Raw genomic sequence first — 25,405 nt, 5'->3', positions numbered from 1 at the left:
TCGCCGGGTTAAAATTATAATAAACTGTAGCTTTTCAAACTGTGAACAGCCACGCAAGCTTGGTGTGGGACAGGATGACACTTGGATAACGTTGGAGACTTTTGCTTCACTTCTATGCTTTTTACAACGAAACATAGCCAAGCATTATATATATATTTTTTGCCCTGAAGACCTTAACCCTAGCCGATAAACCAGAAAAAGCAACAGGGTTAGTAACTTGACTTACCGGAATGCACTAGCGCTTTAAAATAAGAGAGAAATTCTTAAAAAGTGCAAAAAAAAACTAATGTTATATGTACATGTGGCAGTCCCGGAAGGCATCAGCTTCACTGGCAAAAAAGTGCAGTGAAGTGGGGCCCCGTCTATGAGATGCGCAGTGGGGCCCAAACGGGATAACCGGATGGGGACCACAAACACAACCGGCCTGCAGCCCAAATTGTGAGCTTAATGATCGTGGCTAGCCCACGCCGGCACGCCGGACCATAAGCCGCCACGTTCTCAGTTTTCAACATCATTCCGTTTTTGTGGGTCCCTTTCTCCACCAACAGAGGCTTACACTATTTCTATTTTTCAGATTTCCTCCGAATTAATTGCGTAAACAAACCCTCAATGTAATTTATAAAATAATAAAAGAAAATTTTTTTTCCTAAAAAAGGAACCTTCAGGTTTTTGTGGCTGGCTTGGCTTGGAGGCTGAGCGGAGCTGTGAGTGTCGTATTTTCAATTATTTAAAAACAAAAAGAAATTTGGAGAAGTGTCCTTATCGCGATACATAGGGTCGGTTGGTGGGGCCCGAAAATTGACAGCTTTTTGGAACAGAATAAAAAAAAAAAAAAGAAATATAAAATTGCAGACCAACCAACCAGAGACCGCGTGCAATTGGCAAGTGCTGGTAAGGACTTGGATAATATTTGATTTTATCATAAAGCCCACCAAACCTTAAAAATGTCACCAAACCTTAAAGCCCCGCTTTCTTAATTCCATATAAATATATTTATTAATTTTAAAATTGCACTTTTAGAAACTAATTTATTTTTCTTTTTTTTAAGGTTGTTATTATTTTACCATCCTTTTTTGGTAAGCTTGAAGTTGCTGATGAGTGTGTAAAGAAAAAAAAAAAGAATGGAGAAATGGTGATGGTCTGGTCCGTACCAACATAGTATAATATTTTTTATGCAAGTTGCATATATAAATATTATTTTTGAATATTTTGGTGGACTGATGAAAATTTTCTAGGTCAATATATAGAACATGCCGTAAATCATATCCATTGATGAACTACATACATTTCAACATTATATTTATATTGTTTTTTTTGGCCATATCTATGTAATTGATTATAATACATAATGATTTTAAATCATTTGTCAATTGACTTATATTTCTCAAGAATGTGCTTTACAATCCAATCTTCAACTCAATGTTCTTGATTTTAAAGAAAATAATAATTTGTTGTATAAAATAATCTTATTTATTTTATCAAGTTATGTATGAAATAATTTGTTGATTCATATAATAACTACTTGAACAAGTTTTTTATAGGGCTCAAAATGATTAATACAAATTTGACAATTTCATTGATTACCGATGTTTGAGTATTGAATTGCTACAAAGAACAGAAAAAAAGTTTTTGATTTAATCAATAAATAAATAAAATTTTATTTATTAATCAATGATGTCCATAAAAAATGTAATATATCTGAGTTTTACCCGAAGCAAATAGGGCCTTTATCTATACTTAAATTTAAACCAGATATAATAATTGGAAAAAAAAAAAAAAAGAATAGAAAAACTATCCCCTAATGTGGAAGGAAGAATTACGGGGGGCACTACTAGAGATGCATACCCCAACCCCGTCCCCTACCTTACCCGTTATGTCCCCTGTAACACAGAACATTTGAGAAAGGTATAATATATTAATATTATATCATAATTAGTCTGATCGTGTACACCACGCGGATTGAAGTGGACAATTAAAAATTAATTGATTAATAAAACAAGTTAATGTAACTTTTGGCGGGAGGGAGAGGGTTTGATAGTTGAGTTGAGGGAGTAGAGAGGCAGGTTGCTTTGTGGACTGGCCATGGCTAACTAGGTCACCACCACCTCGACCACCCAAAAATATCATCTCCTAATCGATGGCGCTTACCATCAATGTCAATATATGTCTTTTTCTTTTCTTTTCTTTTCTTTCTTTTTTTTTTTCTTTTTAATATTAAAATATGTTTTCTTTTTTTTGTCCTCTGATGGAAACTTGTTTTTAAACTAGTCCATCCAAATCTTCCTCGCCGTTTGATCTCAAGAAATTACATTCTCTTCTAGTCTTTATCAGTTGCTGGTGGAGGTTGCCTCTCTCTATCTGTCTGTCTTTCTCTCTCTCTCTCTCTCTCTGAAAGCCTGAGCCATTATCCGCCTTCCCTTTTTCGCGCAAAGCTTTTCCAGCAATCAAGCTTCCACTTAAAAGATAAAGTTTTCAGAGAGGAGAACATTTGAGAGAGAAAGACAGAAACATATATTATTAGGGCATGTGTGTGTTTCTACTCATTGCTATTTCTTTGCTTCTTATTTAACCCTATCTTCTCTCTCTTTCTCCATTCCTAAACTCTTTCTTTTTCTTCTCTCTCTCTCTCTCTCTCTCTCTCTCTTTTTCTTTCTTTCTTTTCGTCTTCCTCGGGATCTGATCTTCCTCTCTTCTGCTCTTTCTCTCTTTCTACATTCATCGAACTGTACAAACACTTCAATTCCCGAGGAATACTTTCTTTCTGTGTTTTTTTGTCTGGTACTTGTTAAAAAGGTGAAAGAGAGTGACAAAAAGCTCTGTTCGAAGTGTCTCTCAGTTATCTATATTCGATCGAGCAGTTTCAACCAGATCTAAGCAGGAGTTATCTTATCAAGGTTTAGTACTATCATCAGTTTCTTCTCCTTCTTCTTCTCCTCTTCGGGTGCAAAATCTTTTTTGATTTGAATGATTTGTTTTCTTTTTTTGAATGATAATAACTGAGCTTATGGAAGGATGCCTAAGTTTCAAGCAAAGCATGCAAAAGATGCAACAAGATTTCATTCAGCAATAACAAATTATTAACGCAATGAAATAGAACATCATAAACTTTAGTAATCACTTCTTTTGAGATTTGTGTTTGATCCGACTGATTCTTCTTCCATAATCTGGTTCATGACTGATCCTTTCATGCTTATTTTGAATTATCCAAATCGATGAGTATAATACATATATAAGTGTAATATATATGTGCGAGTCGGTATGTTATATGAATTTTCCTTCTCCATTTTATGACGTTAGTAGCCTAGATCCTACTTTTCACGTTCATGCTCACGAACGTGACTCAGAAGTATCATTTTCTTTTGCAATATCAGGATTTAAGGGCATATAGAATTCTGCTACAAATTACTTTTAAAGAGAGATTCTAAATCATTGGTGCTTTCTCCTTTCCTTTGAGGCATATGTTCGATGAGTTCAACAAATATGTTTAAGAAATGAAGTATAATACTATATATGGAGTTATGTACATTTACAAGGTGCCATCTTACTTATGATGTTGTGCAATAATTTTGTCATTTCATGATCATATAATCCTTTCTTGCAAGTTTCACAAAGTAAAGCTACTAAACTTTGATTCATTTCCTCATATACTCTATATATTTAGCATTCACTTTTCTGAGTGGAAAAACTTTGTTTTCTAAAACTTGTTCCATGTGATAAGTGAGCTAATTAAAAGGAAATTTATGCTTTTTTTTTTTTCTGATTAATTGATATTAAATCTTATGTGAGGTTGATTTGATATTTTTTACTTCATGTACCTATATTTTTCTCTCCCGCTCCTTTGATTTTACTTTTTCAAACTATAAAATTGTCAAACCTTTCAAAGATACTTGCAAGTTCTGGTACAGATGAAATTTTGACCTTTATTCAGCATTTTAATGGTTGAATAATGCAAATAATACTATTGTATATGTCCTTTTTTTTTTCGAGGAAAATGCTTTTTTGTTTTAGTTTGAGGTTTAAAAAAAAGTTTTTGCAAAATTTATGAACAGAACTAAATAAAAGTTATAAATAAAAGAATTTCTCTAAGCATGAAATTTTTAAGATGACATGTTGATTTACGTTGTCTCTGAAAGATCTTAGATTGGTTGTGCAACTGCAAGGATAGTATATCGCCAACGATGAGTTAAACTACAGATTATTGATTCTTCATTCCAAAACAAAAAAGATCTTTTGAATTCTTATTCAAAATAGACTTGATTTTATTCAGAATAATTTTTGAATTGTTTGATATTTTATTCTTTTCTTTCTAACACACTTATATATATATATTTCTGACTGGGAATTGCAAAAGTAATGCTAAGTTGAAAGGTTTTATTAGAATTAAAAAATAAAAAAATTTAACATTTTCAGGAATCTAACCCAATCCAATAGGCTTATCCAATACACACATAACTTATTTTCAATCTTCCTTTCTAATTCTACATTGTGACAAAACTTTTTTCTTTTTTTGGTTTACTTTCATTAATTTTACTTAATTGTACAAGAAATGTACCATGATTCAACATATAATTTCTATCTCAATCTTCTGCGTAGGAGAGAAACACCCTTCTACACCCAATTCATCATCCATAAGGGCATTCTTCAATCCTTGAATTAATTTTACCTTCTCTTTTTTTTTTTTTTTTTTTTTTGGCCTTCTCATACATATGCCAAAGATAACATCACATTTACTATTAAGTAGAGAGCTTTATGATTCCAACATAGTTTCTTAAATAAGCTAAGTTTTTCATGAATTTAAAATACTAAATAATTTCATTTTGCTGATTAAAAATAATAAAACATCAAATTTACTACTAAGTTAATTAGCGATTGTTTGTTTTTTATTATGTTATAAATGTCCAAAGGTTAATTATGTACTGCTTAAAGATAGTGATAATAATTTAGCTTGTTTTGAATGTACAGAAATTTAACCACCCTTTTTGTTGGAAAAGTGCCACAAAAATATGTTTAAGTAATCACTGCCATTGTTTTACTTTGCTGGTCAGCATTGCATTACGCATCCATGAGGTTAAATCATACAAGTAATATTAAATAATTTAAAGTCAAATGTTGGATAGGTTCGCAATTTCCAATGTTCAAGGTATCATTACATTATTGTTATTTTGACTTTTGCTACTACATATAATTAAGGTGTCTAACACTTGAAATTGGAAGCATGTAAGATTGATCATGGGTAACATTGTATTGCAGGTATTTTTTTTTTTTAGTACTTGGAAGAGTATGAATACCTTCTCACATGTTCCCCCAGGCTTTAGATTTCATCCGACGGATGAGGAACTTGTCGATTACTACCTCAGAAAAAAGGTAGCTGCAAAAAGGATTGATCTTGATGTGATCAAGGATGTTGATCTTTATAAAATAGAGCCATGGGATCTTCAAGGTACAGTACTGTTGTCTTTGAATTATCTATATCTTTGTTCTTTTTTTTTTCCCATAACACTGGAGTTATTTACTGCTACTGATATACTCGTGAATCAAAATTAATTGAAATTGTTTCATATATTGATTATAATTTTTTGCTTGGATACATAGAATTATGCAAAATAGGAACTGAAGAGCAGAATGAATGGTATTTCTTTAGCCACAAGGATAAGAAGTATCCTACTGGAACTCGAACTAATAGGGCAACAAAAGCTGGATTCTGGAAAGCTACAGGAAGAGACAAAGCTATCTATTCTAGGCACAGCTTGATTGGCATGAGAAAAACCCTAGTCTTTTATAAAGGAAGAGCTCCAAATGGACAAAAGTCAGATTGGATAATGCATGAATATCGACTCGAAACAAATGAAAATGGAACTCCTCAGGCAAGTACTCAATTTTCTTTTTCTTTTCTTATATAATTCTCTCTTGGTTTTATGCATTTTTCATTTCCTGTTATTTTCAACATATTTTTTTGATTGTATTCCTTTAGTTAGAAGCGTAACATCATTCCCTGGATATAAACATTACTTGGTTCTTCACAAAACTTGTTTCAGCTGCAACTCCCTCTTTGACTTTCTTCCGCTTTTGCTGTTAATTAATTACTTGAGCTTAATTTAGTGTATGTCAAATATGATATTATATATGGTGATTCCACCAGGAAGAAGGATGGGTTGTATGCAGGGTGTTCAAGAAGAGAATGCCAACAATGAGGAAAGTTGGCGAGTACGATTCTCCTTCTTGGTACGATGACCAAGTCTCCTTTATGCCTGAACTTGATTCTCCTCGGCGAATTGCTCAACCTTATACAACATACCTTCACCACTATCCTTGCAAGCAAGAATTTGAATTGCAATACAATATGTCTCATGACCCATTTCTCCAACTTCCTCAACTAGAAAGTCCCAAAATTCCACAATCAGCTGCAAGTGCCAATTGCAACTCATCGGTAGTTCCATATGGTTATGACAGGAATAATAATGGAAGCACTTTGCAATCTTCAACTCTTACACAGGAAGAACAAGTGCAACAAAGCCATCATCATCCTAATTTGAACTCAATCAATTACCATAACAATGGTGAACAAGCTGTGGATCAAGTAACAGATTGGCGAGTCCTTGACAAATTTGTTGCATCTCAGCTTAGCCATGAAGATGCTTCCAAAGAAGCTAACTACTCAAATTCTGCCGCCTTTCATGTCGTTGAACAGATCAATATGCTCTCTAGTGAGTCTAAAAGGCCTGAAGTTGTGCAGGAATACGCCTCAACGTCAACATCTAGTTGCCAAATTGATTTGTGGAAGTGATCAAAGCATATATATATATATATATATATAAAATATATAGTTACTAGAGGATGCATACTAATTAATTATAGATACTACAGTTATATATATGAAAACAAGTCTTGAGGATGATCCAAGTGGCTGTACATAATAAAACTAAAATGGGTATGCCTTTTTTTTTCATTATTATTTAGCTATTATTGGACTTATTGTGTCCATGATAATATTGATGAGAAATTACTACTGGGCAACTAAAGAGAGTACAAATGCCAACAGAAAATAAGTTAGTACTCTCTGTATGGCTGAGCTTCATGAGGACTGACTCAGCCGTTGAATGTTGAATGCACCTTAAGCCTTCAATTTACATTTGAAGGTTTTTTTTTATTAATATTGTAACTGTTTTTTTCTATTTAAATTTTTGTATTTCTGTATGTTTAACCACTTAAGATACCTTTAAATCGAGGTTTTCCTGTTATTTTCATGTCCCTAGCTAAGATATTCTGATGGAATGAAGAATAGTCTGTTGTTTTGGTCTTGATAAAACATACACATTTCTTCCTTACTATTAATAATTAATGATGCTATATCAGCCAAACCTAAATTTCTTGGAAAATCTTATAATGCAACATTCTTCATGTCTAACTTATTGTTTCGTACCATGAGCCTTTTTTTGTAGCCATAAAATTTTTATCACAATAAAGAGCGGGCGAAAAGAAAAAAAAAAAAAAAAAAAGAACTACTATGCCAAATGCTAAATTGGATATGGATATGCAGGAAATTACATCATCTTGGGAGTATATATAAATAAGCTCCCATATTTGACCAACTTAGACATTTTCAATTTATCAGTATCTGCTGCTTTCAAGTCATATAGAGTTACACTTACAGAACCTTCTTAAATTATTAGCTGAACTTAGTTACCATAAATTACTTAACAGTAAAAAATGAAACCAGTTATATATATACTTGGACAGACAATGCCTTATGATCATGGTGGCTGAACATATAAGCATCCATGTCCTATACACATATAAATATTACGAGGCATTCAATGGGTGTGGATACAACTAGCAAGTTTCATTCAATCAATAACGAAGTGGGTTGAATTTATTTGATCTAACATGCAAAAAAGAGAAAAAAAAGGTGATCATTTACCATTGAGTTTTCGCTACTGCCACTGGAGTCATCTCTAAACATGTAAATTTGCTATTTTAGATTGCTGAAAAGCGTAATTAACTTTTAAAAAAAGTTACTATTTTGTTTACCGAGTAATGTTAATTTGGCCCTCCAATGTATTGTTATTGTTATTTTTATTATTCTGTGTGACACGATAACTATAGTCATATAAATAAAAGAAAAGTTCACTGCATATCACCACCTATAGTTTCTTTTCATTTTCTTTTATGCCTGTGGTGATTTATACACATTTATTTTATTTGCATAACTAAAATTGCCATGCTAGGTTAGACAATGACGTTTACATATATTTGCAGGTTAAATACCATTGCTCTTCATTTACTCAAGTTTTGCCTAAAAGTTTCAACAAATAACCCTCTAATCATGCTGCATTCAGTTTATAAATTCTAATTTTCCTATACATAAAATCCTTAAACAAATTATTCAAGTTAAGGCTAGGAACATAGAAATAATCTTATTAGAATCAAGTGTGCATATCTTGAACATAAAAGAACCAGCATATATAGCTATAGCACTCTAAACATCTCTAAAACTTCAAAAAGTGAAACTAATAAACTTTTGTTTGTTTACCTCTGTTTTAAAAGAAATTGAATGAAAGGTATAAACTCTCACCTGATCGAAAGAGTTTTTCATGATTCTCTAAATTTATTACCAAATACAAGATACAGAGATAAGAAGCAGAGATGAGTATAAACTTATCAAGTTACAAGAAAATTCTTCTCAGGTAGAGGATAATTAGAGAATATGCTATTTGGATAATCAGCGCAGCAGTGATAAGATTCTTAAGCACATACATACCTGTGCAAGAAGATGAATTTCCAATTCCTATTTGGTTAGATTGATAATCACAGCTAAGAACAAGAATGACGGAGAGAGTTGCAAGTGTAGCCTTGACTGCGTCAAAGTAGGTTGAAAATTTACTGGGTTTAAATACTAAGGTGGCAAGAAAGCAAGTCACATGATTAATGGGTAACAAGACTAAGAAGTAAGAAAAGTATATTGGGTTAGGGTTGTTATTTACCTGGACGACACAAAACTCTTACTTGGGTTGAAGTCAAGCATTAAAATCCCTTTAAAGCAATGAAAATATTTCCAAAGCGACATAATGAGTGTGGGCGTGCTTTCATGGACTCATCAGCAATGCAAGTGCTTTGCCTTCTTGCTGACCAACTTTGACATATGCCCCTTTTGTCCTTTCTCCATAGTTAGGGTTATGTGTGTATATATATAAATAAGACTTTCATTTTTTAATTTTCTTGAATCGGTCACTTACGATAAAAGAAAAGCCATCTATATAAGGATAGTACCTCCACTAGTCACTACGTACTGTCCTTGCAAGATGGCCCAAAATAAGAAGCCATGCGCATTGATGCAGTATGTATGAGTGTGTGAGTGAATAATTAGGGTTACAAATTAAAAATGTTGTTTGTATACTAAGTAAAATAACATGATTGATCATGTGAGCTAGATAAACAACCTCCCATGTGAAGCACCATTATTGCTGTGCTTCTTTGGTCACCCAGATCCTAGACCTCCATACTTGCATGAGATCCCAGATTTTGCGATTTTTTTTTTAAATCCAAATTAATAGCTAAGGATATTTATTTGGGTTTTTTTTTATAACCGAGAGGTTTATTCTCTCGGGCCGTAAAGCTTAAAAATTTTTACCTTTCTAATAAAATGTGCTTCTCAGGATGAAACTTGTATTCTCATCTTTATAGACATTGAGGTGACTTACTACTCCGACCAACACCTTGTTGGTATTAATAAAATTATTTTTTTTTCATAAGCTAGTGTGGTTTAATTAATCTTTTCACTTTTTATAAAAATGTGAAAACTGAAAAGTTTCGAATTCGAGTAGGTTTCACTAATTTAATCTGCCTCATTTAGCTTCCAATGAATTAAAAATAATGATTCTTCTTAAATTCACTAAGATTTAAAGCATAATTAATAAGATGAGTACTAAATTCTTTTGCCAACTTTATGCGGATTTATCTTCACATTATTACATAGATTATGTCAACTCTATATATCGCCGGCATATTTATCATGATGATATTAATTAAATATTTTTTAGAGATTTTAAGTCAAATCCCTCTTAATTAACAACGGAACGAGAAGGCATGCATGCCCTAATTTGATTTTTTGTATGATTTAGTGGGCTCCTTGAATGGGGTCTCCTAAAATTAAGTAAATCCGGTCAAGAAATTAGTATATGTCCTCTAAAGTGCATATATATAGGCCAGCTTCTATATTTGAAAATTGAAATGTCTTTAGTCTTTACTTGTGCCGGCGGATGGTCACGGAAGGCCAAAGTCTATCGATCCCACAGTCGATTTTGCATCAAAATAATTGAACAAGTGGGTACCCTTTTCCTGCAAGACAAGGGTTTTGAGTTTGGTACTATTTATTAGGATCACATCCTACCAAATCTTTTCCATATTCATGCATGGGGATTGAAGTAATTTCAAGCTTTCGATTTATTTTGTTCACAATTTGGAATTTGGAAAGATAAATGTTTTCTGTTTGTGCAGTAAAAAAAAAAAAATCTTTTTGGAAATTGCCATTATATAAGTGAATGACTAGATAATAATGAAAGTGAAGCTAACTAAAATAGTTTGATGCAATTGTTAAAACGTACTAAATTCCACCTTGATGAATTTGGAGAGAACCTTAACCTAAGTGCTCCGAATTTGAGAGTCTTCTCGTTGAACCGTTAAACTCTTAGTAGCATGAAAGTAAAAAAAGGGAAGCTATATTAATTTGTAATCTATCGTTTTTTTTTTTTTCGAAGTAAGTAATTAAAAGAGTAGTTATATTGTATTTGTCTTGTAAAAGCAAATACGTATATGTGAAAATGTGTATGGTTACTAGTAGTATATACCTAAAGTGTAGATACCACAAGTAGTAATTCATCAATAAAGAGAGGCGCAATAGCTAGATGAGAGTAGAGTAGTGTAGTTGAATTTGTGATGAGAAGTTTGGATATTGGGAAGGGAAGCATGCATGTCTCTTGGTGAGGAGGACAAGAAGACAGAGACTTGATAGGGTAAGAGGGCACATTCTCTGATTGGTAATGCTTGAGGACCAACCATCAAGGAGACAAGCAATCCTCAGCTTCTTGATTAATGTTTCACTCTTTTCTTTTCTCTTCCATTTTTGGTTTTTAATTTATTATTTTCAGAGTTGATCTTTTCCTGGTCCACTTTGTAAAAAAAGAGAAAAGTAAAGATGAAGCAACTTGATTGATTTCCTTTCTTTAACGGCTGATCGATGCTTGACTTGGGAGTTTAGATATAGGCTTATCCACCACTACTTTTTGTTCTTTGACGTCATATTACATAAAGGTCCTTTTTCCCCATAATTAATTAATAGTAGGTCCTGTGTTTCTTTGTAACTAATCTCTTTTTAGTTAATTGACCTTACACTGCAAGACTTCTCTTCTTCGTCAATCTTCATATTTCTCATCTCATTATTGGTTGATAATAATTCACATATATAGTCCATGAAAGACAGCTTAAGAGCCAGATTTTGGGTTGCAAATTTATTGGAAAAAAAAATTGAATCCTATGTATTAATTGCAAATTCTGGGTTGTAATAAACTTTGTCTTTTAAAGAGTTTCTCCTGTAAGACATAATATATATATAAACCATTTCGCATGTTAATTCGAAAAATGACATATTTCTCTAATTAGATTTCCATTTGGCATGATTTGATTTGATTATTTAATGTATTAATATATTGGCTTGATTTGGTTTCGTTTGAATTTATTTTGAATTAGTGTTTTTTGTTTGATTTGATTTAATTATTTAATATATTAATGACTTTTAAGTAATTATTATTAATTATTCATTAATGTATCTTCAACGCTTCCAATCTAAACATTTCCATTTTTTTTAAATGATATAGTAATGCACTTTTTTAAAAAATTTTAAATTATTTACCCTCAAAAAACACTTTAGCTTTTTTAAAAATACTATATATAAGTTGTATCACTATATTTTTCTGTATTCTTGGCAAATGTGCATTGGTCTCTGCTTTTAAATATATTATTCTTTTTTTTTAGTTCAGAATTTTCTACAGCTCAGTATTTCAACTATTTTCATTAATGGGTAAGTAGTTTTTACTCAAACTTTTTTTTTTGTCTCCTTTTTTAAAGATTATTTAATATATTTTTGTAGCTGTAAACTATCAAATCAATATATATATATTTTTGTAGCACGGGTGTATTGGTAATTATATATATGGCAAGCCACAAAGTACCTAATAATTTTCAGGCCCCTAATCTTAATAATTGTGCAACTTTGTGTGCATCATGTATATCTTCATGCTCTATATGATTATGTTTCAAATTTTGATCTATCCGAGGTTAATACCAAATGTTGAATTTCCGTTAAGATAAAATAGTTGAAAATTATTATTAGAAGTTAAAATTCTTGATAAAGAACTAAATTTACCGATTGGAATTACACTAGAAAATTATAATTGATACGTTGGAGATTCTTACCGTTCCTCAAAATCTGTATTCACAAACTATTCAAAAGTTTAATTAAATCATTTTTTTCTGCCTCATAGTAAAATATGGATCTATTTATATACATATATATAGACAATTATGTGGGTAAAAATCACTTAGCATCACAAAGACCGGATTGTTCGTCGCAGAAACCATCACGATCAAGCAGTTTCTGAGGAGGAGTACTAAGAAGAGGAGAAGAAGGGCTACCATATGCGTTCCTTTTGCTATTTCCGCACCCTAGGCTTCTTCTGGTGCTTACTCCGGTTACTGGATTTGTTCCATTTGCATATTTGCAGAGAGCCTTTATATATGAAATCATAATTAAAATTATGTTAGTCATTAATTAATTCACTGAACTTAATTAATTAACTAATTACATGTATATAATACCTGCTTCTGTGGAAGGTCCAAAACTGCGTCGCTGAAATCAGCACCTTGAATGATGGCTCCTCCAAGATCACTGCGAGTGAGAACCGATCTAACAAGCACAGCATTTGTCAGGTTCGCCTCATTCAAAACCTGTATTACATTTTTAATTTGGACCGACCGAAATTAGAATATATTAGTTATAGGAAAATCAAATTACTAATAGCTAGTATTAATTGTTATTATCATACCATTCTGTCCATCAAGGTGTCACTCAAATCTGCACCTGTTGAATTGTCAAAACAAAATATCCAATAGTTACTTGTCTTCCTTTTCTCCTTTTTATTATATGTATAGATACAAAAATACAGTACTTATAATTCCATTATTAATTAACAGCTTAATGGCCATTTAAATACTAATCAATCTCTAATTAATACTTCCTTCATCTACAAATAACTATCACATTTGCAAATGTATCATATCCACAAATAAGTATTAAGAAATGATAAATTCTTTTCTCGTTTTTACCTTTTACAAATGACCCCCGTCAATTGTTATAATTTTCAAAAATCTCTCTATTGTAAGTATGAAAAGTGCAAATATAAAAATTAAAGTCTTAGAATTAAATCCCGTCACCTCCAGCTTCAAAAGTCTGATATGTTGTCAAATTTTCCGGTAGAAATGATTTGGTGGACAAAAAGAGTATAAGTAAGTTACATAGGTGTGTGTACTTCTATAAAATTACTATGGTTTTGCAAAGAAGCACACTTTTCTTCCTAACTTGTGTGTTTTCATGCACCGTTGTCGTTTAGGTAACAACTAAAAGGAAAGTTAGGCAAATAAGAAAATTTATTAATGAAATAATGAGTAAAATACATTTAGTTACCTAAATTATGTTATAATTAACACTTTCCTTTTTTTTTTTTTATTGAATATCTTGAAATTATAAGTTACGAGAACTTACTCTCTTAAAGTTTAGCCAACGATATTTAAATTTTATCACAGAAATCCATAAATATGTACCTTTTAAAAACTTAAGAGGAAAATTTGAATAAATTTAAAACTGGAGATATAACTTTCTTCTTCTCAAAAGAACAAAACTAAAGATGGTTTGATCAAATTATCATTTATTTTAAAACCAGAAAATAATATAATATAAATAAAATGATATTGAAAAAAATATCATTTATTACTCCTTAAAAAAAACTTGGAATTAAAAAAAACTTGGAAAGAAGGTTCAAAATGTCCCGTGAACTTGTACTCAATATACAATTTTTCCATATTTCACCTTTTTTTTACAAAAATCTCACCACCTTAGTTATAAACTTACAAACTGCTCCTTTCATTACTTGCTTAGTTCGCATGTGCTACACGCGGTCAATGTAAAATTAAAAATTAAATTTTATTTTCTTTATTATTAACTTGATTAATGGAGAGAGAGGGAGTCTACACTCCATAAATCTCAAAATTCCTAAAATTGATTAGCAGTGCTGTACAGCAAAAACAAAGAGAGAAGGCAGTCTTGTACAACAAAATCAATGAAGAAATGGAACATTTTAGGAATCTCTTCAAACTAGTTCTATAATTTACCGAATTTCAATAATTTAGAGATTTGGATTTCACATTCTTTGTTTCACTATTGCTTTTGTTGCTTTATTTTCTATCTTCTCGTTCTCTCTCTCTCTCTCTCACGATGGCAGTAGCACAAAATCAACAAGTAGTTTTGCCAACTCAGTTTTGTTCAGGCAAATGCAATTGACCTCACTTTCTTCTTCTTCTTGGAGTGGATTATGAGCAATGCAAAGAATAAGGAATATAGAAATCGTTATCTGTTTTTTATAGAACAGTACTTTGTTTGAGATGAGAAGCTGTTTCTCCGCAATGGAGAAACAACCTTTTAATTTTTTTAATTTTTATGTTTTGCTTTATTTTTGTCATATTTAAAGTTTAAATATATTCAAAGCATGAATATATATAGAAAAAAATCAAAACAAAAAGGAAAAGTTAAATTTTATAGTGCATTGTAATAGTTGTTCTTGTTTGATTTTTTATTTGTCAGGTTTTCTTTTTTCTCTTGGATTTTCTTTAAACATGAAGAAAAATGTATCGTAGAGTTTTAAGGATGAAAAAAAATTAATGAAGAAGTTTTAAGGATAAAAACATGAAAAAATTGAGATATGAAAAAACTGAGATGTGGGCAAATGTATCGTAGAGCACAAAGAGCTAAGGGGAATAAATAATTCACCTTCCTCACTCGCTTTTGGCCCTGTTTGTAGAGGACGAGCTCTTATCAAGTTAGAAAATGAATAGCTTGCAGGTTTACGTATAAGATGATAAGATTTTTGTCAAAAAAAAAGATGAAATGTGGGCAAATTGTATATTGAGTTTAAATTCAAGGGGCAGTTTGAACCTTTAAAGGACCTAATCTTACACAAAACAATCACCCTAAAATCGAGGAGTGGGAGTAATTCCTGCCGCGTATACTGACTTTCCCTCTTTACAGACTGACCCGATCCTAATAATTAATCCAAAAACTTGTAGGCTTGCTAAACCTTTGACAGAAACAGGTCAGTTAATCCATTAAACCTATGACAGGATGTTAGTTCGTTGATTTGCATTAGATATTTTGTTCGTTAGTGTCTTTTCTTTGTTTATGTTATTCGCAGTAGATCTTTTGTTCTTTTTCTTGGCTGTTATTTTAGTCTGTATCCCATCGATTCTATTTCTTGCTACGGGTCTTGTCTTCATTATTTCTTTTTTTTTTTCCTGGAATCAAGAACAGGGAATAGATAATTGGAAATTGAATAAATTTTCTTTTCTTTTTTCTTTTATTGTTATTGCACTCCGTTATGATTTACCAATAGAATTAGGTTTACCTGTTATATTATGGGTTGAGATCACCTATCCTATCCGTTATGGTTTACCAATAATTTATCTTATAATGGGTTGGATTTCTGGGTTTGCAAGTCAATGTGCAGGAAAAAAAAAAGATCGCCACGCCCATCCTTCCCCTATTAGGAGTAGGCATGGATAAGGAAACCGATCAATTTTCCCCCTCTATATATTCACTATTTTTGTGCTTGAAACCTGCTATTTCAAATAAAATTTTTATTTACATAGGTTATAGTATAATCAAGAAAATGAAGTTTGGTTTGTGGAGTAAGTACGTTGTTTCCTTTCTTCTCCCTCAAAATATTATATATGATGGTTTCTTTAATTAAAGTCTCTGTTGTGCTGTGGGATCAGGAGCCATGAAATTTTGGTTCCCACAAGAAACAGAGAGAGTAAGAATATACATGTGCTTTTGTTTGATGGTTTTTGGCTTTTGTCATTCTTACTCGTGGAAATTACATTGGCCAATGCAGGTACATGTTAGAAGTGTTGAAGTATTTTATCACTCAACAATGTATTTAGAAAACATATGTGATTCTTCTAAATTGAGTTTCAAAAGGAAGGCAGAGGCTAATGAATTTGCTTCTCCTGATGTTCTAATTAAGCATGTAAAGAGGAAAATATTGGCTGTTCGCAATTTTCCTAAAGGCTGCGGTCCTCCTAAAAGATTAGAAAATGGAGTTCATTGCAGGGTGCCGGCAACAGCTGATGGTTTGAGGTTTAAAGAGAAGTTAATGGTTCCATTTGATAATAATAATTTAGAGTTTGGACTGAACACAGAAGTTGAACTGCTAGAAACATTTTTGCAAGACTCTTTGGATAATGCAGGATTGGTAAACGCATCAGAAATTTCAATTTGTGAAACTACGGTAATGCCAACTAAAATTATGCAGAAGGTGGCTCAAGGTTATCTGCTTCCAGCTATTCGATGCTTTCCTCAAGGTTGTGGAAGGAAAAATCAACAACTTAATAAGGAAGTTGTTCCTGAATCCATTGATTTAAAAACCGATGGATTAGGTCACATCATATCTGATGTTGACAACACATCAGATAGGAAGAAAGAAGAGGTAACTAGTAAGAGTGGATGCCAAAAGAATATTGCAATTACTGGTGACGGAAATATGCTGCAATCAAATTCTGAATGCTTGGAGACTAAAGATGAGAATCTGTGCGAGAATGAGATTGATAAATGCCTTGATGAAAAATCATCATGCCAAAATAGCATGCCTCTGTCACAGGAAATGGCCTCTGCATATCTGGAGTTTCCTGGACATCGGATGATAGTGCAAGCATTGATGGCTGCACCCAATTGCCCATGGAGAAAAAGGAAAAGCAGAGTGAAGTAGCACTAATCTAGAGGAAGAGATTTTATATGGTAATGGGAACAGGAAAGGCATATGTGCAGTACTTCTAGAATTAGAAACTACTATTCTTGCTGTGTTAATTTGCCGTCACACAATCATACAATCTGATAGACTACAAGTTTACCTGTGAAGTTTGCCTTGTATGCAACTGCTTTCTCCAGGTATGCACCATTGAACGTTGATCCACTAAAATCTGATTCTCTCATATCAGCAGCTGTGAAATTGGCTCTTCTGTATCAGCCATTGAGATATATAAGCACACATAGTGAACTTGCAGTAGCAAATTTAGTCATTAAATTTCAGTTAACAAGTAGAAGAATACTTGATGCAATTTTTAGTAGTTTTGAGCCAAGTTTTTATGCTTGACATTTATGGTGCAAGTTTATCTTCTTCCATTTGTGATTTTCAATATTTACTTGCATTAGTTGAGCCATACTTCTAAGATAATCCTATTCTCTAAATTGGAAGAGAGTGACAGAGAGCATTAGAAACAAAGGAATCACCTGAAATTTTCATTCACATGCACTGCTTTCCTGTATGGAGAGGGAAAAGGAAAAAACACTCAATTTAGCAATTAAGGACACAAAAATTCATAGGAAAAAGCAGAAAACATCATAAATTACAACAAACCTGAGATCTGCAGAACCAAACTGAGCTGCTGATCCGATACCAAACTCACCGCGAAGCTCAGCTTCAAACTTATTAAGATCAGCAAAAGCTGGCAAATTAGAGCTAAAGCTAACAACTGCAACTGCCAATGCAGTTGAAACAAGTGTTCTCCAGTTGCTAGATTTAGAACTATTGACCTTTGACCTAATTTTGGAACAATCTTCCTTTTCAAGGCAAACTTGGTTAGTTTTAGAAATTGACAAGTTTAACATCACTAATTTTGATTAAGATCATTGCATATTTATTTACTTACCAAGAAACAGATCTTCTCTTTGTGTCTCTAATTGGCAAACTATTTTAAAAGGCTTAGAGGGTAAATGGTATGGAGACTTTGTGGATGAAGAATAGATTTTGAGAGATTTAATGGATAATGGAGAGAGAGAAGTCAATGCCATTGCAGAGGTTTTCTTTCTGTTGTTTTTAGTTCTATTGAGGATGCAAAAATGGATGAGAAGAAATGACAGAAGAGGGAAAAGAAGAGAAAAGTGCAGATATTTGCAGGTGAACAAATTTGTATCCACTTGTATTTGCATTGGCTAGGAATACGATAGCCACACATTTTGTTATGTTCTTTGGGTGGTGGGTTGCCACTTGTTAGTTACTAATACATGAATTTTGCATTTCCTGTTGATATTTCAAATAAAAATGTCATTAATATCAGTAATTAGTAAATAAATTATGGTTTTATTTTTAATATAATTTTCTTTGTTCCATTTTATTTTTGTAATCGTAATGGGCTACTTTTTAACTTCGGAAAATCAAGAAATCGTGGATTCAGTTGTCTAAAAGTAGCCGTATCCTCTATCCTCTATCTCACTTTTGGGCCACAAAGGGCTCCTATCAACAGCCCCACGGCTAAGATACCTTGAGCCCTACCTAGGGCTTGTAAAAGGTGGGTATGGCATCTTCTATATGGTGGGCTAAGATGTCGACCTGGTTGCCAGAAACTGTCCAGCCCTTAATTCAATTGCTCTCTGAAATTCCGAATAACGTAGGACAATGCAATTTTACTGCTTTTTTTCTTTTCAGCATTAGCTTTCTTATGGATTCTTAAAATTAAGGCACATATATATATCTTAACAAATACATATATATGTCTTTTTCCTTTCCTTTGTAGATAGAAAATTCTTAAATGGAGTCTCACAAAACAATTTTTAACTATTAACCCAATTATATATATATATATATATATACTACTAGCAACTATAAAAAATTGGCTCCTTTTCTTTTTCTTTTTTTTTAATCAGTGTTTAGCATTTGTATTTTTACGCTTTGGTAGGATATTCGTTCATATTCTGCTGAAATTCAGATTAAACATTAAAACTAATAGTAAAATTTACGCTCCATGTATAAATAAACTCAAAATATGAAATTCATTAATAAATGAAATCTAGATAAAATTTATTTGTAAATGAATTTTTTCATGTTTGAAGTAAATTCAAAAATTGGAAATTCATTTGTTTTTATTTTTAAAATATCCTTGGCATAACAATTTTAAAAGACTAGAATAACGGAGAGTTTTGTTATAAAGTTTTAGGTTGTTTCATTTGAAAATTCCATATTTTTTTCGTAGAATTTGGCTTAGTTTTTTTCAAATTCATAGAATTAAATTTGTGCAATTTTGTTCTTATTTTTTTTCATACTAAATGTAAAAATTTAAATTTACAAATGTATTTTGCAAAATTCTGTGAAATTGATTTCTTCCAAACAAGTAACCTATCTATATTATAAAAATATTTTTTAAAGCTTTGCTCTCATTTTTCTTTAATATATATATAATGGAAAGAGTTAAAAAATCAAGTGAATTTATTTGAATAGAAATGCATGGTATAACTTTTCAAAAAAAGAAAAAAGAAATGTATAGTACAAGTTAATTGATGAATTGAGTTGGTTGAAGAAAAAAGGAATGATAAATGTTGGGGTGTCTCGATATGCGATTGAAAGAAGCGGTAAAAAGTAAAAACAAAATGTGGAAACACGAAGAGTGAGGTGTTTTTGTCTTTATGCAAGTAGAAAGAAAGAAGCTCGTGGTAGTATTAGTAGCAACAGTTGTAGAAACAGCAGGGTGGGTGAAAGAGAGAAAATTGATTAAAGCAAAACTTGTGGTGTGCACATAGAAAGAAAACTCATAACTCTCTCTTTGAGTTGGGGCTTGTGCATGTCTTTGTGTGGTTAAAAAAGAAGAAGAAAAATCTGTTATGGGGCATGCAAAGGCATATGTGGGGTTATCTAAGCTAAGCTGAAAGAACTTAGCTATCAATATCAAATCCTCTCTCTAGTCTCTCCCCCCTTAAAACTCTCTCTCTCTCTCTCTCTCTCTTACAGAGACATAAAGAGAGAGAAAGGATTGGGAGGCAAAGCCACACCGGTCAGTTGGAGAGGCCAAAAAGTATCAGACATTCAATATCAGCTTTATCGGATTCTGCCCAACCTCACCCCAGTTTAAATTTTACAATTTTGCAATATTACAATATAGATAAAAGAAAAAAAAAAAATAGAGGAGATTGATGTTGATCCTCATATCTCCCCAAACAGCAACAAATTGCTCCCACCAGCTTTTTTACAGTCATAGCTTTTCCTCTTTCGTACACCTTACCATGCATGCTGTGCTGCCACAATATGTTCATTTTTACATGTCAATAATTAAATAATAGAGTCATCTTATATTATGGTGAAAGCCCTCATATTAATTATGTAATTAAAACTCTCCGTCCTCTGCCCTAGTGTTGTGGAACTACGCATCGAATTGATTTTGAATCCTCACAATTAGTTGTTTATAAATTTCATTTCTTTTTCTTTTTCTTTCATAGAGCTCGTGTTTCATCAGTCCATATGATCGAAACAATCTAACGCCTAATGTATGAATTTTGCCATTTAGACAGTATAATTAGGAGTTTTAAGAATACAGTCTATTAGGTTTAGGTTTAGGTTTAATGTGAAACTTTTGATAGAAAAAGAAACACTGACTCGCCTGATCAATAGTACTAGTTTATCTTTTTTTGCTCGTGATCTAGAGAAAATTAACAAAAGTGGGATTATGAGTTAAACCTTTTGTGCTAAGTACGCTAGTAGCTGTGGGTAAGAGAAGACTCGAGCCTTGTGCTTCATCAGACGAAAAAAGCTCCAGTGGTCAGCGACGCAGGAGAGCCTCTCGCGTCAGATTTTGGATCCCCTCTGCTCTATTCCTACACTCACAATTTTCCACTTATGTCCAAAGATTTCTGTCAGGTTATAAGCTCTACCTAGGGTTTTAGTCTGCCATCCTAATTCCACCTATATATACATATTAAACCTCAAAAACCCTAATTATTAGTTTATCTTGTAACTTGTAAATGGGTTTTTTTTCTCCGATTTATTGATTAAAATTTTACTTTTCAAATCAAACAATGGATGAATTTTTTTTTTTTTAAATTTTTAATTCACTAATCTCGATGTTAATAATAAAAATGAACTTAATACAATTAAAAAAATTTTGCTAAAATTTTAAGCTCTACAATTCAAAAGAATTATATCTTCTGATTCTATAAAAAAAAAAAAAGTAAGTAATACTACTTTGCCGTTTAATAAAAAATTATATATGGGCTAATTATTAGTTCCAATAATTCAATTTTATTTTATTCATCAATACTGAACTGATCTATACTCTATCCTTTTACTGTTCATTTATATTTGGTCTCGTCTATATATATATATATATATATATATATATATATATATATATATATATATATATACGAATTATCCTGTGAATTGTAAGTGGCGAGGTGGGAGTCCCGGTAAAGGCGTACCGTCCAAGATCCTTCATTAATTAATTTGTGAATTTTTTTTTTTTTTCAATCTAGATAAATTACGCAGTCGCATTTGCTTTTCTGAACTTTAATTGCAAAATAAATTCTATGCAGTGTAATATCTCTTTGAAGTTTGGAAATAACGGTAAGTGTAATTTCTTGCCAACTAAAGTCAAATGTGATTGTACAGTACTGCAGTTGGTTTTCTCTAATTTAATAAATGTGATTGTACGGTACTGAAGTTTGAGAAATTTCAAAAAGTCCCTCTTAATTATATCTACTTTCACTAATTTAATAAATTAATGAAATGTATTATTCTATTTTAGTCTATTAAAACTCTTAACGAAAAAAAAAAATCATGTGCCATTAAATTGGGATCTTATCACAGTGATTTAATGACTTCAATTAAAAACCTAAAATTTTGCAAGAAAACAAAATATCTAAGCATGCCAAAATATTTCTCCATTTGAAGCTCCTGTAGACCTCCAGCTACCAATTAATTCAAGCACTGTATATCATATGATCTGAGGCGCAATTGACGAGTCGTTTTGGGTTTAGTTTATATATAGTACCAAATATACGACATTATATTATTAGATGGAGAGGTCATAACGACCAAACCACATTAAATGTATCAATGTTAGTTACTTTTAGCTTCGCCATCACCAACATGTCCTATCATTTCATATGTATTTGTCAGAAATATGACACAGCTAACAAAACGTAAAGAGACAAATCGGATAGTGGTGCGACTGAGTTTTTGAATTGTGACGTTTTGAATGCTGCTTAACTCCACTAACAAAGCCCCACCAAGGGGTTTTTTTCAACTCAAAGTCTTAAATTAGTTGTTGACTGTTCATCATCGAGCTTTTTTTTTTTTTCCTTCTTTTTTTGCCTAAATTTCCTAGCATTCTAGTAATTATTATTCGCTGGTAATAATTCGTCAATTATTTAATCGTAAGACCAAAACTATATCACTTTTTAGATACTAGTAGATTAAAAAAAACCGAAAGACAAAATTAAGGAATGGTGTTTTAACCTGTGGTTAAAATCGAGTAAAGCTAAATACTGGAATGATTTCAAGGAATTAGGGTGGGTCATGCCATGCCAACCTGTCCCTACATCTCCCTACTCATAAATCCATCTTTGTTCCTCCCCTATAACCCAATTGTCATTTTGATAAAAAAAAATTAAAGGGTCCAAGTTCAATTAATTCAAATTTGTGCTGGATAGTTCCAAAAAGATCTTTGTAATTGTAGAGTTCTAAATTTTATAAAATGGATGTTGATTCCTATTATTTAGCTCATTCAATTCATTTCTGTTTGAATAATTTAAATGAAATCATACCTACTTTAAATAAATTTTAAAATTTATCATTAAATTTTATTTAATTATTTTAAAAGAAAGTTGAAAATTAAACTTCTGAGATCGAAATATTAGTTTTCTCTCTGAATTCATTGATTTGAATCGAATATACATTATGTGAATACATGAACTCCAAATCCTTCCAAAAGCTAACAATGTAGGTCTAGTCCCTCATATAACCACATGTTGATTTGAGTATGATGCCAACTATCTTTCTCTGAGAAAAAAGATTTGAACCCAACACCAATATCTGATTTCCAGCTTCACTTCAAAAGTTGCTAATTTGACTAAAGAAGGTCGAAACTCGACTTCAGTCCAAATTTCATTAGAAGTCAAGTAATTGTTTTACCGTTTTAGAACTCATTTTTCTTCAATGATGTTTGATTGATGTACCCAAAAAAAAAAGTGACACAAAATGCTTTTTCTCCATTGGTGAGGGTAGTAGCCTGCTCTCTTACTTTACTAACTTTAACCGAAGTGCTAAAACTTATAGTGGCCAACCAAAAGATTGACATTGTCTTACTGTTTAGGAGGGAATGATGCTGCTTATGAAGCGACAAATGCTAATCAAAAAGGTAATTCCTCTAATTGGTCAATTGATGTTTACCAAAATTGCAAAAGAAGAAAAATTTGTAATCTGTTACTATTGGATGCAAGCTTTATACATCCCTTTCTTTTTTTTTTTAATCTACTATTTTCTCACCTGTTTGCTTTTGTTTGGGTACAACTTGATTTCTTTTAAAATTTGACTTTATAGTGAGGACTGAGGATGAGGACTACTCATAATTCAAGTGTATGTCTCAGATTCTCAGTCTTGTTTCCCTTTCGAAATGTTAAATGTTGGGAAAATCGCTATTTTTCCCGCCCTTCGGATCGGCTTCAAGCAGGAATAAATGAGAAAATAAAATAATAACTGAGAAATTAAAGAGAACACAATAATTTAACGTGGAAAACTCCCCAAGCGGAGAAAAACCACGGCCGTTGCCAAACGACAATCAAGAAAAATATTCACTATGCGGCAAATTGTTACAACCACAATTACAAAATATTTTTTAACCCGACACCCTCAAAACACCCCAAATATTTTATACTCCAAGGGATTCCAAAAGATTCCCTAATATAAAACACGTTCAAGTGTTTTTGGTGTGTATGGAAACCTAAACATTGCTTCCATTTTATAGCCAAATCACTACCTTCACTTTGCTTATCTCCCCGATGTGGGATTAAGCAAAAACTAATTTTTTTTTATATTTTTTTTTCTTTTGTTTTCAACAACGGCGGCTAACAATCTCCACCTTGAAAATAAAATAAAAAAACACAACATTGTCTGCTACCGACAATCATAATTCTTATCGTCAAGAATTATCATACTCCACCATAAAAGAGTATCGCCACTTGGAACCACTTTACCGACTCTAAGAATTTTCCATCGGCCATGTCGGATACCGCTAATAATTTATGGTGCAACCCTCCTGTTGACTTTTCCGAGAGTTCATTAGCCATCGACATATTTTTTTTCACCACACACTTTGCATCAACTATCAACCAATGCCTTGCGCATTTCCGTGAACCAGCCACCAATAATCCATCCTCTTCCATGGCATCTCAACGGGTAGCAATCATGCCATGAGGACACACATCTCTCAATTACATAGAGAACACATCATCTCCTTCGCCACAGGAGATCACATTGGCAGCAACAACGTTAGAGCTTCTAGCCGAATCAGCTCCACCGTTCGGGCAATCCTTCCTCACGTGTCCAGTTTGACCACAAACCCAGCAGACAACCTTCCTCTTTCCGGAGCTTTTATTCTTTTTCTTGGCACCGACAAATAAAGCTGAATCCTCATATGATTTATTTTTCATTGCATTCAGTCTTCTCTCCTCAGTAAGGAGCTTACTAACAACATCTGCATACACCACTTCCTTACTACCATATTTCAGAACAGGTTTCATGTGCTCATATGTCGAAGGAAGTGACAGGATGAGTCGGAGAGCTTTATCTTCATCTTCGGTTTGCACTCCAAGAGTTTCTAATTCAGAGACGATGCCATTAAGAACACTCAGATGATCTGACAGCTTTGTACCTTCCGCCATTTTCAACGTATGAAATTGCTCCTTCAAATATAACCTATTGGATATATTTTTGCCCTGGTACAATTCTTCCAGTTTCTCCCACAACTCCTTTGTCGTGGACAATCCAAGCACATTAGCAAGAACATTTTTTGCTAGACACATGCGAATTTGACTTGCCGCTTTGATATCCAGCTCCTCCCATTCTTCATCGCTAATCTTGGATTTTTCTGAGTCTCCACTGCTACTGTCTTTTCCTGAATTCTTTCCGCTGACTGGTTTACCCTTCAAAACCTTATGCAATCCAGACTGAATCAACACGTCTTTGACTTGCACTTGCCACAGTGCAAAATTCATTCTCCCGTCAAATTTCTCAATCTCACATCTCATAGCCGACATGCTTAC

The 25,405-nt window shown here is 32.4% G+C and overlaps 3 protein-coding genes and 1 long non-coding RNA gene across 7 annotated transcripts; 2 read left to right on the top strand and 2 right to left on the bottom strand.

The window, feature by feature from the left end:
- Positions 1-2,288: 2,288 nt before the first annotated feature.
- Positions 2,289-7,194, top strand: LOC105645982 (NAC domain-containing protein 7). Its single transcript, XM_012231739.4, has 4 exons — positions 2,289-2,894; positions 5,251-5,440; positions 5,593-5,864; positions 6,140-7,194. Exons 2-4 carry the CDS (start codon positions 5,281-5,283, stop codon positions 6,782-6,784), a joined length of 1,077 nt encoding a protein of 358 aa, XP_012087129.1. The 5' UTR covers positions 2,289-2,894; positions 5,251-5,280; the 3' UTR covers positions 6,785-7,194.
- On the bottom strand, positions 5,531-9,192 carry LOC149497194 (uncharacterized). 2 transcript variants are annotated; one of them, XR_016320454.1, is made up of 2 exons: positions 8,759-9,192; positions 5,531-6,755 (listed from the first exon to the last, which is right to left on the bottom strand). It is a non-coding gene; the product is annotated as an uncharacterized LOC149497194 (long non-coding RNA). The 2 variants fall into 2 exon arrangements; XR_016320453.1 differs by having other exon boundaries at positions 5,531-6,719.
- A 3,221-nt stretch (positions 9,193-12,413) lies between these two features.
- On the bottom strand, positions 12,414-18,323 carry LOC105645983 (Pentapeptide repeat-containing protein). Of its 3 annotated transcripts, none has more exons than XM_012231740.4 (7): positions 18,028-18,323; positions 17,736-17,934; positions 17,609-17,638; positions 17,230-17,336; positions 13,098-13,132; positions 12,871-12,999; positions 12,414-12,781 (listed from the first exon to the last, which is right to left on the bottom strand). In XM_012231740.4, the coding sequence occupies exons 1-7, from the start codon at positions 18,305-18,307 to the stop codon at positions 12,590-12,592; spliced, it is 972 nt and encodes a 323-aa protein (XP_012087130.2). In that variant the 5' UTR covers positions 18,308-18,323; the 3' UTR covers positions 12,414-12,589. The 3 variants fall into 3 exon arrangements, with proteins under 3 accessions (XP_012087130.2, XP_012087131.2, XP_020539679.1); XM_012231741.4 differs by having other exon boundaries at positions 17,736-17,796; XM_020684020.3 differs by lacking the exon at positions 18,028-18,323 and having other exon boundaries at positions 17,230-17,319; positions 17,736-17,875.
- On the top strand, positions 16,220-17,935 carry LOC149497193 (uncharacterized). The gene has a single exon (XM_089720201.1). It carries the CDS (start codon positions 16,254-16,256, stop codon positions 17,085-17,087), a length of 834 nt encoding a protein of 277 aa, XP_089576327.1. The 5' UTR covers positions 16,220-16,253; the 3' UTR covers positions 17,088-17,935.
- Positions 18,324-25,405: the final 7,082 nt, after the last annotated feature.

This window comes from Jatropha curcas, chromosome 4 (genome assembly GCF_041381405.1).
Source record: "Jatropha curcas cultivar XTBG-Jc1 chromosome 4, XTBG_Jcur_1.0, whole genome shotgun sequence".
Classification (NCBI taxonomy): Eukaryota; Viridiplantae; Streptophyta; class Magnoliopsida; order Malpighiales; family Euphorbiaceae; genus Jatropha; species Jatropha curcas.
This window is presented reverse-complemented; position numbering and strand designations above follow the sequence as displayed.

Bases quoted from the DNA above. Each gene is read 5' to 3' on its own strand.
- LOC105645982 (XM_012231739.4), top strand. From the start codon at position 5,281: ATGAATACCTTCTCACATGTTCCCCCAGGCTTTAGATTTCATCCGACG. The intron at 5,441-5,592 runs GTACAGTACTGT...TTGGATACATAG, and splicing joins AGAGCCATGGGATCTTCAAG to AATTATGCAAAATAGGAACT. The intron at 5,865-6,139 runs GCAAGTACTCAA...TGATTCCACCAG, and splicing joins ATGAAAATGGAACTCCTCAG to GAAGAAGGATGGGTTGTATG.
- LOC149497193 (XM_089720201.1), top strand. From the start codon at position 16,254: ATGTATTTAGAAAACATATGTGATTCTTCTAAATTGAGTTTCAAAAGG.
- LOC105645983 (XM_012231740.4), bottom strand. From the start codon at position 18,307: ATGCAAATACAAGTGGATACAAATTTGTTCACCTGCAAATATCTGCAC. The intron at 17,337-17,608 runs GTGATTCCTTTG...TGGCTGATACAG, and splicing joins CATGTGAATGAAAATTTCAG to AAGAGCCAATTTCACAGCTG. The intron at 13,133-17,229 runs GTAAACTTGTAG...ACAATTCAACAG, and splicing joins ATACAAGGCAAACTTCACAG to GTGCAGATTTGAGTGACACC.